Source organism: Papaver somniferum, unplaced genomic scaffold (genome assembly GCF_003573695.1).
Source record: "Papaver somniferum cultivar HN1 unplaced genomic scaffold, ASM357369v1 unplaced-scaffold_150, whole genome shotgun sequence".
NCBI classification, from domain to species: Eukaryota; Viridiplantae; Streptophyta; class Magnoliopsida; order Ranunculales; family Papaveraceae; genus Papaver; species Papaver somniferum.
In genome coordinates, this window is record NW_020624377.1 from 1,868,222 (window position 1) to 1,884,112 (window position 15,891).

General features: G+C 38.7%; 1 protein-coding gene across 1 annotated transcript; it reads right to left on the reverse strand.

Moving 5' to 3' along the window:
- Window positions 1-11,489: 11,489 nt before the first annotated feature.
- LOC113335905 (noroxomaritidine synthase-like) lies at window positions 11,490-13,103 on the reverse strand. The gene has a single exon (XM_026581922.1). The coding sequence runs from the start codon at window positions 13,101-13,103 to the stop codon at window positions 11,490-11,492; it is 1,614 nt and encodes a 537-aa protein (XP_026437707.1).
- Between the last annotated feature and the right edge of the window lie 2,788 nt (window positions 13,104-15,891).

Below are 15,891 nucleotides of genomic sequence, written 5' to 3' on the forward strand. Positions count from 1 at the left end.
TCGCATAATTTTTCTCTGTTGCATTGTATGTTTTGCTTATGTAATAAATTGGTTTTTCAACTCCTCCATCTAAGCGAAATAGTACGTAACTTAATGCGTGCGGTGTCGAAGCTAAGTATAATAATAATTCCTCCCCTAGTTAAGCTTTCTGCAAAATAGATACATTCATTAAGTAATCCTTTATGCTTTGTAGCGCCTTTTCGCATTCAGCTATCCATTCGAATTTGGCTCCCTTCTTTAAAATGTTTAAGAATTGCTTGCATTTTTCTGAAGAGCGCGAGATAAATCGTCCCAATGAAGCTAATAGTCCGTTCAAATTCTGCACATCCTTCAATGTTTCTAGTATTGGCATGTAGTGAACTGCTTGCACCTTCTCCGGATCTACCTGTATTCCTCCCTTTTATACGATATATCCTAGGAATTTCCCTGATGCCACTCCAAAGATACATTTCGCAGGATTTATCTTCATTTTGTATTTCCGCATTCGCTCAAATATTTCTTCCAAATGGTCTACATGATCTTCGCCTTCTTTCTCTTTAGTAGCATGGCATCCACGTACACTTCTAAAGTTTTGTGGATCCACTTCACGAATATCTTTTCCACCATCCTATGATATGTAGCACCTGTATTTTTTAAACCAAAAGGCATTCTGGTGTAACAGTATAATCCTCTTGGTACGAAGAAAGCCGTGTATTCCTGGTCCTCTTCTGCCAATGGGATTTGATTGTTGCCTTTATACGCGTCCATTAGTAATAAACTGATATTCCCTGATGCCTCCTCTACCATCTGTGGTATATCTGGTAATGGAAAACTGTCTTTTGGACACGCTTTGTTCAAGTCGCTGAAATCGATGCAGATTCTTATCCCATTGTTTTTTTCGGCACCACCACCATGTTCGCTATCCACTCTGGATACTTTGCTGGTCGAATTATTCTTGCGTCTAGCATATTCTGCAACTCAACTTCTATTTGTGGGTGATATGTGGTTGTTATTTTCCCTATTATCTGCTTGAATGGCCTCACATCCTTCCTGATATCTAACCAGTGACATGCGACATCAGAATCTATACCTGGTATTTCATCCATGTCTCATGCGAAGACATCACTACATTTTCTCAGAAGGTTAACTGTTTTTTCTTCCTCTTCTGCCCCCATTCTGGTTCCTATCCTTATCATCTTGGGCTCCTCTTCAGTTCCTATGTTTACTTCTTTAGTTGGTTTTGCTGCAATAATGTTCGCCTTTGGTTCACCTAGCGGGGATGGCTCTTTGATCTCCTTTGATGGTCCATCTTCTTCATCTGGGATTTCGCTTGGCATTCCTCTGCCTTCTTTCGCTCGCACCATGTATACCCTGAATTCTTCTTCTTTCTTTAACTGCTTCGCCTTTCTCCATCTATCTTTTCGCTTTTTTGCTCTTCCTTCATAGTTCTTAACATCTAATTGGTTACAGGCTTTTGCTCTTTCTGTGTCGCCTCCAATTTCTCATATTCCGCCCGACATTGGGGAACGTATGCATTGATGTAAGGTTGATGCCACGCCTTTTATACCATGCAACCATGCTCTTCCCAAGAGCATGTTGTACTGTGACTCCACATCCATTACGCACAATATTACCTGCATTTCTATTTCTCCTAGCGGCATATTTATAATTAACTCCCCTTTTGGTTTTGTTATTGCTTTGTTGAAACCATGGATGTTGTATGTAGACGGCATTAAGTCCGTGTCGTTATATCCCATGTCGTTGAATGTGCGATAAAACAAGATGTCGGCTGAGCTCCCGGTATCTACCAAAGTTCTTTCGACTGCCCATTCCTCTGAGTCTTACCATCTTTATCCTTCTCCAACTTTCGCGCAGGTATAGTTACTACCAATGGATCTGTTCGCCCCCGTCTTCTTTGTGGTATATCGCACGCTTCGAATATGATCTTCTGTTTTTTCCATTCGTGCAGGGGCGACATCTTCTCGATAGTTAAGATCTTCCTTCCTTCATAATCACATTTGTGGATCTACCCTGTAAGTCCTGCATGAAAATCTATGGCATCCACACCTGATTTTGTTATCATATTATATTGTATACGCCTGCTTCCTTTTTTCGCTCCGATGGTCTTTATCACTTTTGTGGATTTGCTCGTTTCCTGTTGCATATACATATTAAGGATTACTCTAACTAATTTTTTTTTGTTGGTTATTAGTATTCTATTATCCAATTTTTCTTTTGGTATTATCTTCAACTTAACCACTAATAGACTCTCATGAAGTTCGCCTCCTCCAGCTACTTCCTCTGCGCTAAATGTGAGTGGTTGTTTATGTATTCCTTGAGCTTTGGTATCTTTGCTAGGTTGAGTATTTCCTTTCCTTCAGCATCCCTTGCATACACGCGACTCAACACATTGTCATGGAAGTCTTCTATACTTTTGAATGAGCGTATTATTGAGTTATAGTGTAGGTTCTTGGCATTCGCTCCCACTTCTATCAGAAAGATGTTTTTTCCTTTGTCCGCTCCTGACGACTGTCCTCTTATTGTTGGTTGTGGTGGTGGTGGTGGTGGTGGTGGTTAAGTGATAAGCACGTAAATGCTACATTTAATGCCCATATTTATATGAGTTAGGACTCAATATTTCTACTAATAATATCATTTGAGTGGTTTTGTAGAAAGTACAAACCCCTTCTATCACTTGGAAGATAAATGGCTGAAGGAGAGGTTAAATGGCTTTGCGGCGAAAAACCACCATAATGCATCAGAGAAAGACATTTTAATAAAATATGGGTGCCTAAGTTAGTTCTCATCTGGGGAATCAAAGTGGCACCAAAACATTTCCACTTAAACAAATGGTCTCAAGCAGGAGGGACGTGGCAATTATCTGGCAACATTTCTTGGAGGCATCGAACGTTTTGAGCATAAATGTGGTGACTTGAAGCTGCTGCGTCTTCTTTATACACATCTGATTTGAAATTCGCAGAGAATTAGAATGAACTATTGGCTCGATTCTGGTAAGGTGTTGGACAAGTTTTGTGCCGAGGAAAAATCAGCAAGGGAGAAGATACTGATAACGGTTTGTTAGGCATGAATGATGTGGGTTATGTATTCCAGAAGTGGCATTGATTAACGGCGTACTGCTGAATCGATCGCAGCAGCAACGACGATGGTGTTTAGATTGGGTTCAGAATATGGTCTGAACTGTGGTTCGTTCATATCGCAGTAGCGAAGATGGAGAAAGTGCGGAGGTTGGAGAAAGTAGGTCGGTGCTTGGAGTCTTCTATGGTTGGACGTGAATTGAAATACGAGAGAAGAGTAAGAAGGGAGTGAAGCCTGGATTCTGCTGAGTAGCATGGACTGCATGTGGCTGTTCTGAATCGGAGAAAGGTGCTGAAACTGAAGCTTACAGCCGTGAGTTCGATGGTTACTCTCTAATGGCGAAAAGATGTGTGTTTACTTGCTGCTCGATGATGGCAGGGAGGAATAATGGGTTACGGAAGAAAATGACTGCTGCCATTAACAACCCATGGTGATGAAGATTGATGGAAGTTATCACTATGTAATCGATGGACTCCATAAGTCAGATGGAGTTTTGAGATGTGGGTTTAAATGACATGTCCCTCGATTGAATTCAGTCAACAAAGGAAGATGCGTTTGATGTATCTCGGCTATAAGGTGTTACTGCATGTTTCCGAGAGGGAGAATAGAAGTGATCTGATTGCAACCCAATGGAGATGCATGAAAGAGGTTTCGGCAAGGCTCGGATACATAATTGCAGGCAGTAGGAACGGGGACTGTTGACATGGTTGCTGCTGGTGGTGGATTTGGTGGTGGATTTGACGTGAATGGAGCCGGGGCTGTTGGTTGAATGGGATAGAGTGCTAGCTGAGGTATCGATTGGAAGTGAGTATATGAACTGGTTCAATCAGTAGTGGCTGAGACGGACAGGAGAATGGACATGCAGCAAACGAAGTTCAGGGAATAGAAAGTTGTTGCTGTGGATGTATGGATGGGATCCGTTGATGGTTTATGGCCGAGAACTGAAGGGGACAGAAATTGGAGTTTGCTGTGAGTCGAGAGTGGAGGCATACATTGGATCTGAATAAGGGAGTGAAACACGCGCGACAGAACAGCGTTAGAAGGATTTTGATGCTGTTGGATAATGGAGTGTGACTGACATGAAATTGCAGCACCCAAGTAGACTTCGTATGTCAGCTGGACTGAGTTTATGTGTTGGCTGGAGGCAATTGTGGTCGAAATGATCTACAGAGAAGTCTTTTGGCTTTTGGTCCGAGAAGATGTGGGTCGTGTTTGGATCGAACTGTGTGTGCCATGAACTGTACGGTGGTGACTACCAGGTTGGGTCCGTGGTTAGAAATGAAGGATTTTTCGGGGACCATGTTTTTTTTTGGGACCATGGTTTTATTTTGGGTAAAAATATTAGAAGTAAATCTAGGTCATTCCTTATCTAGATATTTATATTAATACCTAAATTACCCTCCTGATTAATTTTGGGTGATGATCAGTTAGTGTTAATAATAGTTAGTGTAATGATTAGTGAGATGATTAAGTTAAAGATAATTAGTGAGATTAAAAAATCAGATGGTTTTTTTTTTAAAGAAGTAGAATTATTGAGAGAGTAAAGTTAGAGAAGATGAAGAAGGAAAACATGAAAAACGATGGATTTTACCAACCACAACCGGAGGAAGGGTATTTGGGTACCCAGGTATGCTTCAAACTTAGATAATGTTGTTTGAATTGCTCCAAACTTTCAAAAAAAATGAAATTTTTTATGTAGATTTGGGCCAGTTCGGTTACCATATGTCAAGAACATGTAACCGAACACACCTGAAAGTGTAGTTCGGTTACGTTTTCCAAACACACAGGTTACCGAACTCGCTCGTTAATGGAGGTTTTGGTCGTACAGTGTAATGTTCGGTTACCTAGGATAAAATGGTAGGTAACCGAACTTTGAACTTAACAATTTATTTGGGTACATCTTGTGTGTTCTGTTAGTTCGCAAACTTCAACGCAACCAAGTTTTCAACCGAACTGCAGGTTAAAAATAACCTAGTGTTAGAAGTTCGGTTGGTTCACAAACTTCAACATATTTTGTGAATCAACCGAACTGGGCTTATATATGTATATATGCAATTAGGCAAACGTTCGGTTACTACGAAATTTATTTCTTGGCGAATTAGGTAGAGTTCGGTTACGAAGTTTCAAAGGTAGAGTTCGGTTACAAAGAAAACTTAATATTTTTGCGAACGAACCGAACTTGTGGACTTCTCATTATTTTCGTAAACTAAAGTTCGGTGATATCGTTATTTTGCGAAGGAACCGAACTTATGGACTTGTGTTGTTCTAATACAAGGAGTTCGGTTAAACGTATTTTTTTTGCGAATCAACCGAACTCTGAGTTCGGTTAAGAAAAAATTAATTCGTGATAACCGAACTTTTCTCTGAAAAAGAAAACCCTCCATTAAACCTCTCTGCAACTTCCATTTTCAACTCATTTTAATGATTACTTCTCATTTATTCAACCAAAAACGAATGACAAGTAATGGCTTTGTGAGAATATCTTTGTTAATGTTTTAAATTAAGTTATATATATATAGTGGTGGTGGTGGTTGGTGGTGGTGGTAATCGGAGAGGGGGGTGGTAATCGGTGGTTGGTGGTGGTGATAATCGGAGGTGGTGGTGGTGGTAATCGGCGGTGGTGGGCGGTGTTGGTGGTGGTAATCGGTGGTTGGTGGTGGTGATAATCGGAAGTGGTGGTGGTGGCAATCGGCAATGGTGGGAGGAGGTGGTGGTTATATATATATATATATATATATATATATATATATATATATATATATATATATATATATATATATATATATATATATATATATATATATGTGGTTATTGGGTTGGTTTTAAATTAAATTAGGTTAAGGATAGGTTAGTCATTTCAGTGCTTTAAGACACCCCTTATAACTATAGGGAAGTCGGCCTAATAAAATCATGGTCCCCTCAAGAAAACCATGGTCCCTAAAAAATCGTTCTTAGAAATTGGTGTTATGGAAACGACAGAAGATGGACTTGGATTCAAGTGAAGCTGGGCCTTGGCAGAGATAGTGATGGAGCGGAACGGAATGGACCTTGGAAAATGTTGCTAGGTCTTATGTTAGACTCGAAGCAGCACCTATATGAAGGAAAACGAACTGAAAGTGAAGGGAGGCCGGTTTTTGGAGTTCTGTTTTGGAGGCCGGAGGCGGCACAAAGCCGTGAACAGGATATAGGGTTTGCAGTTTGTGTTTCCATTTCATTTGATTAGCTTGTCGTTTTGATTCATATTTGTTTATGGTTTTTAAGAAAACCATGACTAGTTAATTCCATGTTAGGGTGAAAGGATGAACTTGTAGGATTTATTTGTTTTCATGAATAAGGATTTTTTATTAATCGAACTTAAATTTTATAATTTTTTCTCTCTATCAATGTTTAGTTTCTAGCTATATTTTTCATGTGCTATGCCATGTATAATTCATTGTTGGATTAGTAGAAAAACTCATTGAACCTAAGTAATAATTGAATTATGAATATTCCTTGACCCTTCATGCCATGTATGATTAGTGCTTAGAAATTCTACTTTTAGGTGAGAACAAATAATTCATTTTTGATGATCCTTGTCAATGATTCGTAAATGCAATATCTTCCATGTATGAGTAGTTAGGTTTACCGCTCTACATGAGTTTACTTGAGACCCTTTGTGATTGAATACGAGTAATTTGCCTGCAACAGATTCCTGGAACCCTAACATCTTCGTATTCCCGGTTACCGAATTTCCCTTTGATTCTATTTTATTATTATTATTTCGTTTCAATTCTAAAAATCACAACAATTATTATTTCTGTTAGAGATATTGATTATAGTATTTCCACCGCTCCTTGTGGGAACGGCCTGTACTTGTCATTGTCTACGAGTTAGACACTGTGCACTTGCAGTATATTATTGTAGGTTTCCCAACCTATCATTAAGCTTTCCTTGTCCAATCATTCTTAATATGATTCGTTGTATATTCTTGCAGTTATTCGTTGTGTGGTCATGGAAACGATGATAAGCACAGAATTCTTTACTTCTTCTCCCAGATGGTGGTTCTTTCCCTAGAATAGGTGGTGGTGCTATCTCTTCCATTAATATAACAGCTTCCCCAAATTTTTTCCACTGTTGTGTTAAGAGGCGGCATCCTGATTTCTTCATAGGTTCAACTGCTCCCACCTGGTCCTTGATTGTAGTATCTCTTGTTTCCTCTGTATCCTTCTTCTTGATTGTCGAATCTTGCAACTTTGTTGTTTCCTCCATGATGATTGTATTGCCTCTCTCTGTATTCTCGCTCATACATTTCTTGATCTCAGATACTCATTGCTACCTGCTTTTGTTGATCTTCTATGATTATTTTCTCTTTGCTTCCTTGCGAAGTGCTCGCAACAGCGTTCGCCATCCTCAGTAATAGACTCGCATTCCCTTCCTTTTCACTCGTAACTGCAACTGGGTAAGACTCCATATCTCTCTGTTTTTCTTCAAGAGCAATGTATTCTTCCTGGTACTCACGCAGCACTGTCATCGTTATTCTGTCTTTCATCCTGAATATCTGTGTATACAACAAGTCAGTTGGAAATACTGCATTGATGAATGCTAAGATGAGATTTCTTTCATCCACTCGTCCTGCCATTTCGCTACACATTGTCCTCCATCTAGTGGTCATGGATCGCAGGCTTTCATTCGTTCTCCTTCATAGGCTAAATACTTTCTCGATTCCTGGCCTTAGCATATTGTTGTTGATATATTGTCCCAAAAGAAAACTCTGCAAGTGTTGGAATGATCTTATTGAACCTACTGGAAATTCATCAAACCACTTCAAAGCTTCTCCTGTGAGGATCGCCGGAATATATTTGCATAAGACCGCGTCGTTATCCTCATATTGTAGCAAAGCTAAGTTGTACGCCTTTATATGCTGGACTGCACATGTAGATCCATCAAAGATGCTAGGAAATGTGGGTAGTGTGCACTTTGTTGGTATTGTTACTAATTGTATCTGTCGTGCGAAGGGTGTCTTTGCTGCTTCTTATATCGCCTCTTCTAGTTGTCTTATTCCTCCATATTTCCCTCTTGCCATTAATTATCTTAGTTCTGTTATTTCTCTTAAAATTTCACCATTAGAGAATGGGTTCTCCTGTTCCTGCATCGGTCTTTTCAAGCGTGCTTTCCTCAGTCTCTTTTCGTGCCTGTTTTGATGCACAACCTCCTCTAATTCCTGTTGTTCGGCCTCTTCTCTTTCATACCTTGTGTGTTCTTGTGTGGCTATATCTCTCTCATTTTGTCGTCTCAACATCTCTCTTCCATGGAGTATCATCCTTGCTTGTTCTGGGTAATTTTCATGTTCTGAGTCGTCTTGCATGCGGTTATATTCTCCATTATCTATGGTCTATCTTCTCTGCGATGTCCTCGCCTGGGTTCATTCTCACCCAACTGTACATATCGATCTTCTATTTGATTGCATTCGCGCTCCTCCTGTATGTTGTCGCCTACCTGAAGATTATTAGCCAAATTATTATCTAAAAATTGTCTCGGTTCATCCCCTTTGTGATCAGATCTGCTTCGCATGGAGGTACTTCTACTTGTTCTTGATCTTGAGCTCGCACGTGTTATTCTGGATCTAGTTTCTGACCTTTGTTCCTGTAATCTGTGGTTCTCCTCTCTTAGTTCATCGTTTTTGCGTGTTAAGTTCGCACGCATTTCCTCTTCTCTCATTCTTTCATCGACCAGCCTTTGTCTGAGTTCTGCAATGGTCATGTTCTCCTCATTTTCTCCTACGTTCCTTCCTCCTGCGTTCTCCCTTCATTTTCTTCTGTAGTATTTGTATCCGTAGTGTGAACACTTACTTCATCATAGTTTTTTTGATCGTTCTCCCATGGTTCCTGCTGGATCTGAGATCTGACCGGTCGAGATCTGTTGTTCCTCTCTCCCATACATGATGTCTATGCGATTTCGCCTCTTCTTCCACCTGCAATCCTTCTACTCCTACGGATTGGTGTTGTATTTTCTCCTGTTGATGTTTGCCTCGCCATCTTCTTTCCTGGAAAAACACTTTCATCACAAACTTATGCAAACCAAAATTTCCTTCCTAAATGAAAACTGTGTTTTCAGTGAGTGAACCTAAAGATTGAAACTCAGCGAAAATAATCAAAATCTTTCACGAAAAAAGAATATAAGAAATTTTCGAAAAAATCAGTTTAAGACTTTCACAAGCAGGTATAATCCTTCTCCGAGCTGTATTCTAGCGCCAAAATGTAGTTGCAGGAAATCCCACAACTACACCTCTTGAATAATCTATAGACAAAACTATGAAACCATGATGAAGAACACTTATAAGAATTTTATTAGGTTTAGAAATCAATACAAAGAAAGAAGATAAAATCCTAACTTGGGAGCAAATAAATTTCTCTCTCCTAAAGTTCTATCTCAACTCTCCACAAGAGCTCTCCCTTAACACAGTGATAGTTGGTCCTATATATATAGGAGTTTTACATAGTGGAGGACAGCTAATAAAGCCCCTATTTTCGGATCTGACGTGCGATGTTCTCGCACGCTTATGTTGGGTCTTCCCGCACGTGTTCTTTAACTTCGTACAGCTCCCACACTTTACTCGTGACTTTATGACGTCATCAATTCCGTCATCCGGAATATGCTATGTGCGAGTGAGTTCGCCCCCTTATGATGATACCGCTTCACGTGATAACCACGTGTGCCATGTTTTACCCCTACAGTGGGTTAATGGGACCAGATCATGACTATTTCGAAAATGGTAACCTTGATACTTCCAGTGCTTTAGGTAAATGTTTACCGGGGCCTGTTTGTGGAATAACGCTTACTTCAGACGGGAACCCGGGCAAAAATTGGTTGGTATGTTGACTACGTACAAGTTATAGTTACAGGTCCCAATGCTTCTTGTGCTCAGAATCTTTTTACTATTGAAAAATGGTTCGCACTTGATGAATCACCCCATGCACTTACTGTAACAAAGAATGTGTGTGTCAACTGAGCAGAAGAAAGAATGTGTGTCTCCGAATGTAACTTCTTCGGCGTCTATGTAACCTTCGATCAACCTCCATGTAGTCTGATAAATAAAATTAGTCTCATATGATGAGACTCAAGAGTCGAGTAATAAAACTATATAATATAAGTGTTAGAGCTTTTTCTTGTTTTCTTGTTCTTTTTATTTTATTTTCAAGTGAAGTATATCAGCCAAAAAAAAGCAATAAATAGAACTATTTAAAATGTGAAGAACACTTTCAAATAGGTAATAAAAAGCTATAATTACCATCCTCCTGATTTTCGTTCGTGTTACACACCGCACTAATTCTGATCTGTATTCGTGACCTTCCAAAATCAATGATATGCTTGACTTGAGTATTTTTATTTATCTTTTTGAATCTGAACTTTGTAACTTTCTTTATTTGCACTTAATATTGAGCTAGATTTTGTCACATTAGTCGTTTTCTCTTCTTCTTTTTTTTTTTTTTATTTGGTGAGGGACAGTAATTAACAAGACCCTTTACCTTTCAAGACTATGCAGTTTTACCTTTCCTCAAAGGACAATAACTTTTGTTTCGCTTATTAAGACTAGACCTTTGTTATATGTCTGAGCTTGTGGTGTCCCTGTTTATGGTATATTTATAACCTTCCTTGATAATTGCTGGTCTTGTATAGTGCATGTACAATATCTGATGTGCAGTGTACTGCAACGAGAGGTAGCTATAGAGTAAATGTTCCAACTTCCAATCATTAAATGCGTCAGTAGTAATGCTCTTAAATGAGAATTGTGACAGCACATGCATATCCGTACTTCAATAGTTCTCCATCTCCATTTGACTAAACTCTCTTATCTGTTACCCACGGCAGCACAGCTTCGTTGTACTAGCAATGCATCACTATTACACCCATAAAAACGATATGCATTTAAGAAGTTAGAACAAAGCGTCAAAAACTATGGCACTTTTCTTTTACATCTGACCCTTCAAACAAGTAACCGGGGTCTTGTCGAACTCCCCATGGTAGCTTAATAAAACGGGCAATGTATCGAGTCTTACACTGCAACCTACACCGACAACCTATTTTTCAGATTGAGACCGGCCACCGCGGCTAACACTCTCCAAGTGGTAGGATCATCCCAAAATGAAGCTCGAATCCTTAACTCGTGGAAAGCTCTGTGGGTCTCCAATTACTCTTAGAACAAAAATAAATATAGAGCCAAGTACAAGTAGAGTAAAGTACAACTTCATTGATTTAAAATAAAAACTTAAACAACAACGAGTAAGTTACAAACTTGCAATGATATCTTTCCATCTCTCATCTATCAAAAAGTTTGAAAAACAAAAAGTAGTAATTAAAATTTTCTTTCTTTCCACCATTAATTAATTAATTAACTAAACAACACTTGTAATTAAACTTGCTTTCTACTCCCTTGACTACACCACACCTCTTCTTCTTACTTTAACATTCAAACCATTCTTCATGAGCAAAACAATGGACTGCTTCAAGCAATTAGGTTGAGCTCCAACAATCTCAACATGAAAATTATAAAGAATGGAAGCAATAACAGACTTCATCAAACTAAAAGCAATCTCTTTGCCCAAACAAGTCCTTGGCCCAACATTAAAGATGAAAAAATTTGACATAAGTTCAGTCTTAAACTTACCTTCATTATCGATCCATCTTTCTGGTCTATACTCTTTGCAGTCTTTACCCCATATCCATTCCATTCTTGCAACTGCATATATTGAGAGTATACATTTCGTGCCTTTTCTGACCCTAACTCCATCAGGAAGAACATCATTCTCCACAACACTTCTATGGTTAATATAACCCGGTGGATATAATCGTAATGATTCAATCAAACATGCATGCAAATAAACCAACTCTTTCAAGTCTTCTGGATCGAATACGTAAAGCCCGGTTTCTTCTTCCCTGTTCAAAACATCATCACTGACATTTTTCTTCTTAGAGAGAACTACAGTTCTTAGTTCTTCCAAGAGCTTTGTTTCAACTCCAGGTTGGTTACTAATGGACCAGAAGAACCATGTCAAACCAGAAGCACTTGTATCAGAAGAAGCAAAAAGTATAAGCAAAGCTGTATCTCTTAAGAACTTGTGATTACTCTTAGAAAACCCTGCTTGTGAACAATCCTTATCTTTCATGTAAGTAGATATAACTCCTTTGTCAGGTTGGAAACGAGCAGCTTGATTCTGATCAGGCTTCATTGAAATTTCTTCTCTCTTTTGAGAAATCAACTCACCTATTTCATGATCTATGACTCTTCTGGCTTTTGCATTTTCTTTCTCTTTTCCAACTCGTAAGAACCGCATCGTCTTCGACCAAAAGCTAGGAACAACATGTCGATAAAACATAGTTTCAGTAGCGAGTTCAATGGCTTCCGCAAGCTCGTTGCATGGAAAACCTTCGATAAGATACTTAGGACTCTTACCAAAGGTCATGGTAAAGCTTGTATCAAAAGTTAACCTTATAAATGCGCTTTGTAAATCGAAAACAGACTGAGATTCAGACAGAGAAAGCAACAATGGAAGCAATGCACCTTCTATTTCTAACTTGTTTGTCTTGGCGACAAAACTACGAATATCTTTCGACGCAAACCGACTATGCATCGTTTTTCTCTGTTGAAGCCAAGCATCATAATCAGAAGTAAAAATCCCATCTCCAAAAATATCCAACATTTCCTTAAAATCTTGACCCTTGGGGAAGTTTGGAAAGTTTGTTTTGAGGATGTACTCGATGTTTCGAGGGTGACAAGTAACCATATAGTTGATTTGAGTGAAAGAAGGACCTTTGAGCTTGAATGAACAACCATAAGTGGTGAAAGTATCGACGAGAACCTCATTAACACGATCAGCATTCTTTAGAAGTTGAGGAAGTTTACCAAGAACTGGCCAGTGTTGAGCAAACGAGTTGAACTGTTTGTATTTTGGATACCATCCGATGATGAAAAATGATAGTACGGATATCAAAATCTCCGGCCATATTTCTGATAAAAAACTTAGGAATGATGATGATAATAGAAACTCCATATAAAATGAGAGTGATCCCCAGAGAGAACGTGTGAGGGAGAGAAAAGAAGACTTAGTTTTGATGGTTTTATTAGAAGAAGCTTAGTTCTTTGAATTTATAATAACAAGAAGATAATGTAGTTGAAAATCAGCGAAATGAATTTGCTTTAATGATTCGTGTGGTACAATTTGCAGTTTTGTGGTGACAAGACGAGACTGCCAGAATTTGTCTAGGCCTGATGTCAACAACAGCAAGTTCAAATCCTATTCCCTTTTTCCTCCCTTGACCTGTTGACATCCATACAGGAACCGCTGTTCGGCTTTGAGCATTATTAGATGAGTCCAGGCAAACTTCAGCTGTCCAGAAGGGCTGAGTTGCAAAGAAGAAAAGAAAAAAAATACCCCAAGCATCAATCAGCTAAGTGGCCCGAATGGGGGGAGGGAAATATAGCCTCACATAAAAGGATAAACGGTGATGTATTTCCATACTAGCTCTTGAACCCATGAGACTCAGGTTTGTCTGGTGCTTCAACATTAGGTTTTGGCAACGTCCAGATACTCAGTTTGTCTCATTTAGTGTTTTGCGTACCTACTATTGTCGTGGACCGTGTTTACAAAACACCAGTATCCAAAATACCAAACTGGACAAGAAAGAGTACCCGTATGGCATATCCTCCACCAATTAATAGAGCTTTAATAATTTGATTGACAACCACTAAACTAGAGAAGTAAATATAAACATCGTGCCCGAAAACAAAATAACCCCAACAAAATAAAAAGAATATTTGTAAATTCACCCTTAAGTGTGAACAGTCCAGTATACACAGATAAAGCTACAGAAATGTACAACTTTCTCCTTATCCTAATCCCTAGTGACAGGACGAGACTGCCAGACTGTCTCTAGGTCTAATGTCAACAACAGCATTAGATGAGTCCAGGCCAACTTCAACTGTCCAGGGCCTACTTGCAAAGCCCCGAATGGGAGGAGGAATCGACGGGTGGGTGGTTCTTGTAGCCTCCTAAATGTTCCGAGATCTTTATCCAGATTCAGATGCGAAGACGGGAGTGCTTTTGTTTTTTCTGGCCAGTAATCAACAGGTTTGTTCAATCTGGTGCTTCAATAACTTTATCCTTCGTCTCATTTAGTGTTTCCGTGCCAGCTATTGATCGTGTTTGCATAACCCCAGCATCCAAAACAATAAACTGGACGAATAAAGGAGTACCCATATCCTCCTCAGACCAAATTATTCAACAAACTAGAGCTTTCATAATTTGACCACTAAACTAGAGAACTAAATATGAACATCGCCGAGAAACAAGATAACCCCAACAGAAGAAAAATACGATATGTAGTACATTCACCATCGAGTGTGAACAGTCCAGTGAGATAAAGCTACAGAGATGCACAACTTTCACATTATTATTTTGGACCTCAAATATAAACTCATTTGTACCATCAACAGTTTGCCTCAAAATAACAGAGACGTTTAATGTTCCGTAACTTCATTAAAATCTATTAATGAATCTCAACCACTTTCTATTAAAATCCATGCATGCACGAGTTGCTCAGTCGGACACAGTGAGAGCCTCAGATAAGGACCATATCATTTTAGCCAACTCTCCATAGAAACCAGTAAAAACAACCCTAGTTTGTTTGTATTTGGATCTAACCTTCTCTTCAATTTGGCTCCTCAAATATCTGTAAGCACACTTGCACTATGGGAAAAAAGAAATCCAAACTTGTTCAAAACTAAAGCACCCTTCAGAACACAACCACTTCAACATTATTGATGAGGACTTGACTAGTCCAACAAAGTTCCCACACATCACATGGGGAGTTCTAGTGGTCAAACATCATACAGGGGTAAAAAATCAAATAACTTAAAAGTGGAGTGCAAACATGCTTCTTTAAGAAAAACAATAAACAAATAAAAGCTTGCTAATCAATTTCGAATCGGCTAATTTATGAGTGTGTGGATTCTTAACACACAGGCGTAGATTTTAAGATAATCACCACTTGTATGCTAAATTCAGATTTAAGATAGCTAGATTATAAACAAGGATAAATAAAAGGTATCGTATCTCAAACCTAATACCACCCCATCAAATTGTACATAGGCTCCAAGTTCTATTATTGAAACAGGACTTCAAACAATGCAGTACCATATCTAGGGAGCTTGGTAACGAAAATCCCCTTAGTTAATGTATTATACACAGCTTACACACCCTAATCAACACTATCAACACTATAACCTAGAAGAAAAAAGAAAAAAAAAACAATATATCATCGGGGTAAAAAGAAAATACAATCTGTGAATCGCCTTATGTGCAGTAATTGATTAAATGAAAAAACAAGCAAAACAAAGTCAAAGTTAACCCCACCCTTTTAAATGCTATTGTTGCACCTAATACTGCAGTTTGTAGAAACCTACTTCTTTTCTATCTTCAATTCACAAATACAAAGATATGAAAGCAGTTATTTATTTGTTTACCCAAATGCAGAAGGCTCATTCAACACCCAACTTTTACTGTTTGAGAAATTAAAAGTCAGGGAAAAAGAGCACGCAACTTACACACCCTAATATCATATAGTGTTTTTAACTTTTTATCTTCTTCTAAAAATTATGTGCATGACACCTTTTTTACTAATATTGTTGCTCAACTACAATCCATATATATATTAGGAGGGGACAGGGGAGATCTAACATATTCAATCAAGATTAGTGTGCTTCCTGTCAGAAAATGGTAAAGAGGATTCTTACGTCGTCTTTTCGATCTTGATTATTTTCGCTAACCAAACATTCGTTGA

Bases quoted from the DNA above. Each gene is read 5' to 3' on its own strand.
- LOC113335905 (XM_026581922.1), bottom strand. From the start codon at position 13,103: ATGGAGTTTCTATTATCATCATCATTCCTAAGTTTTTTATCAGAAATA.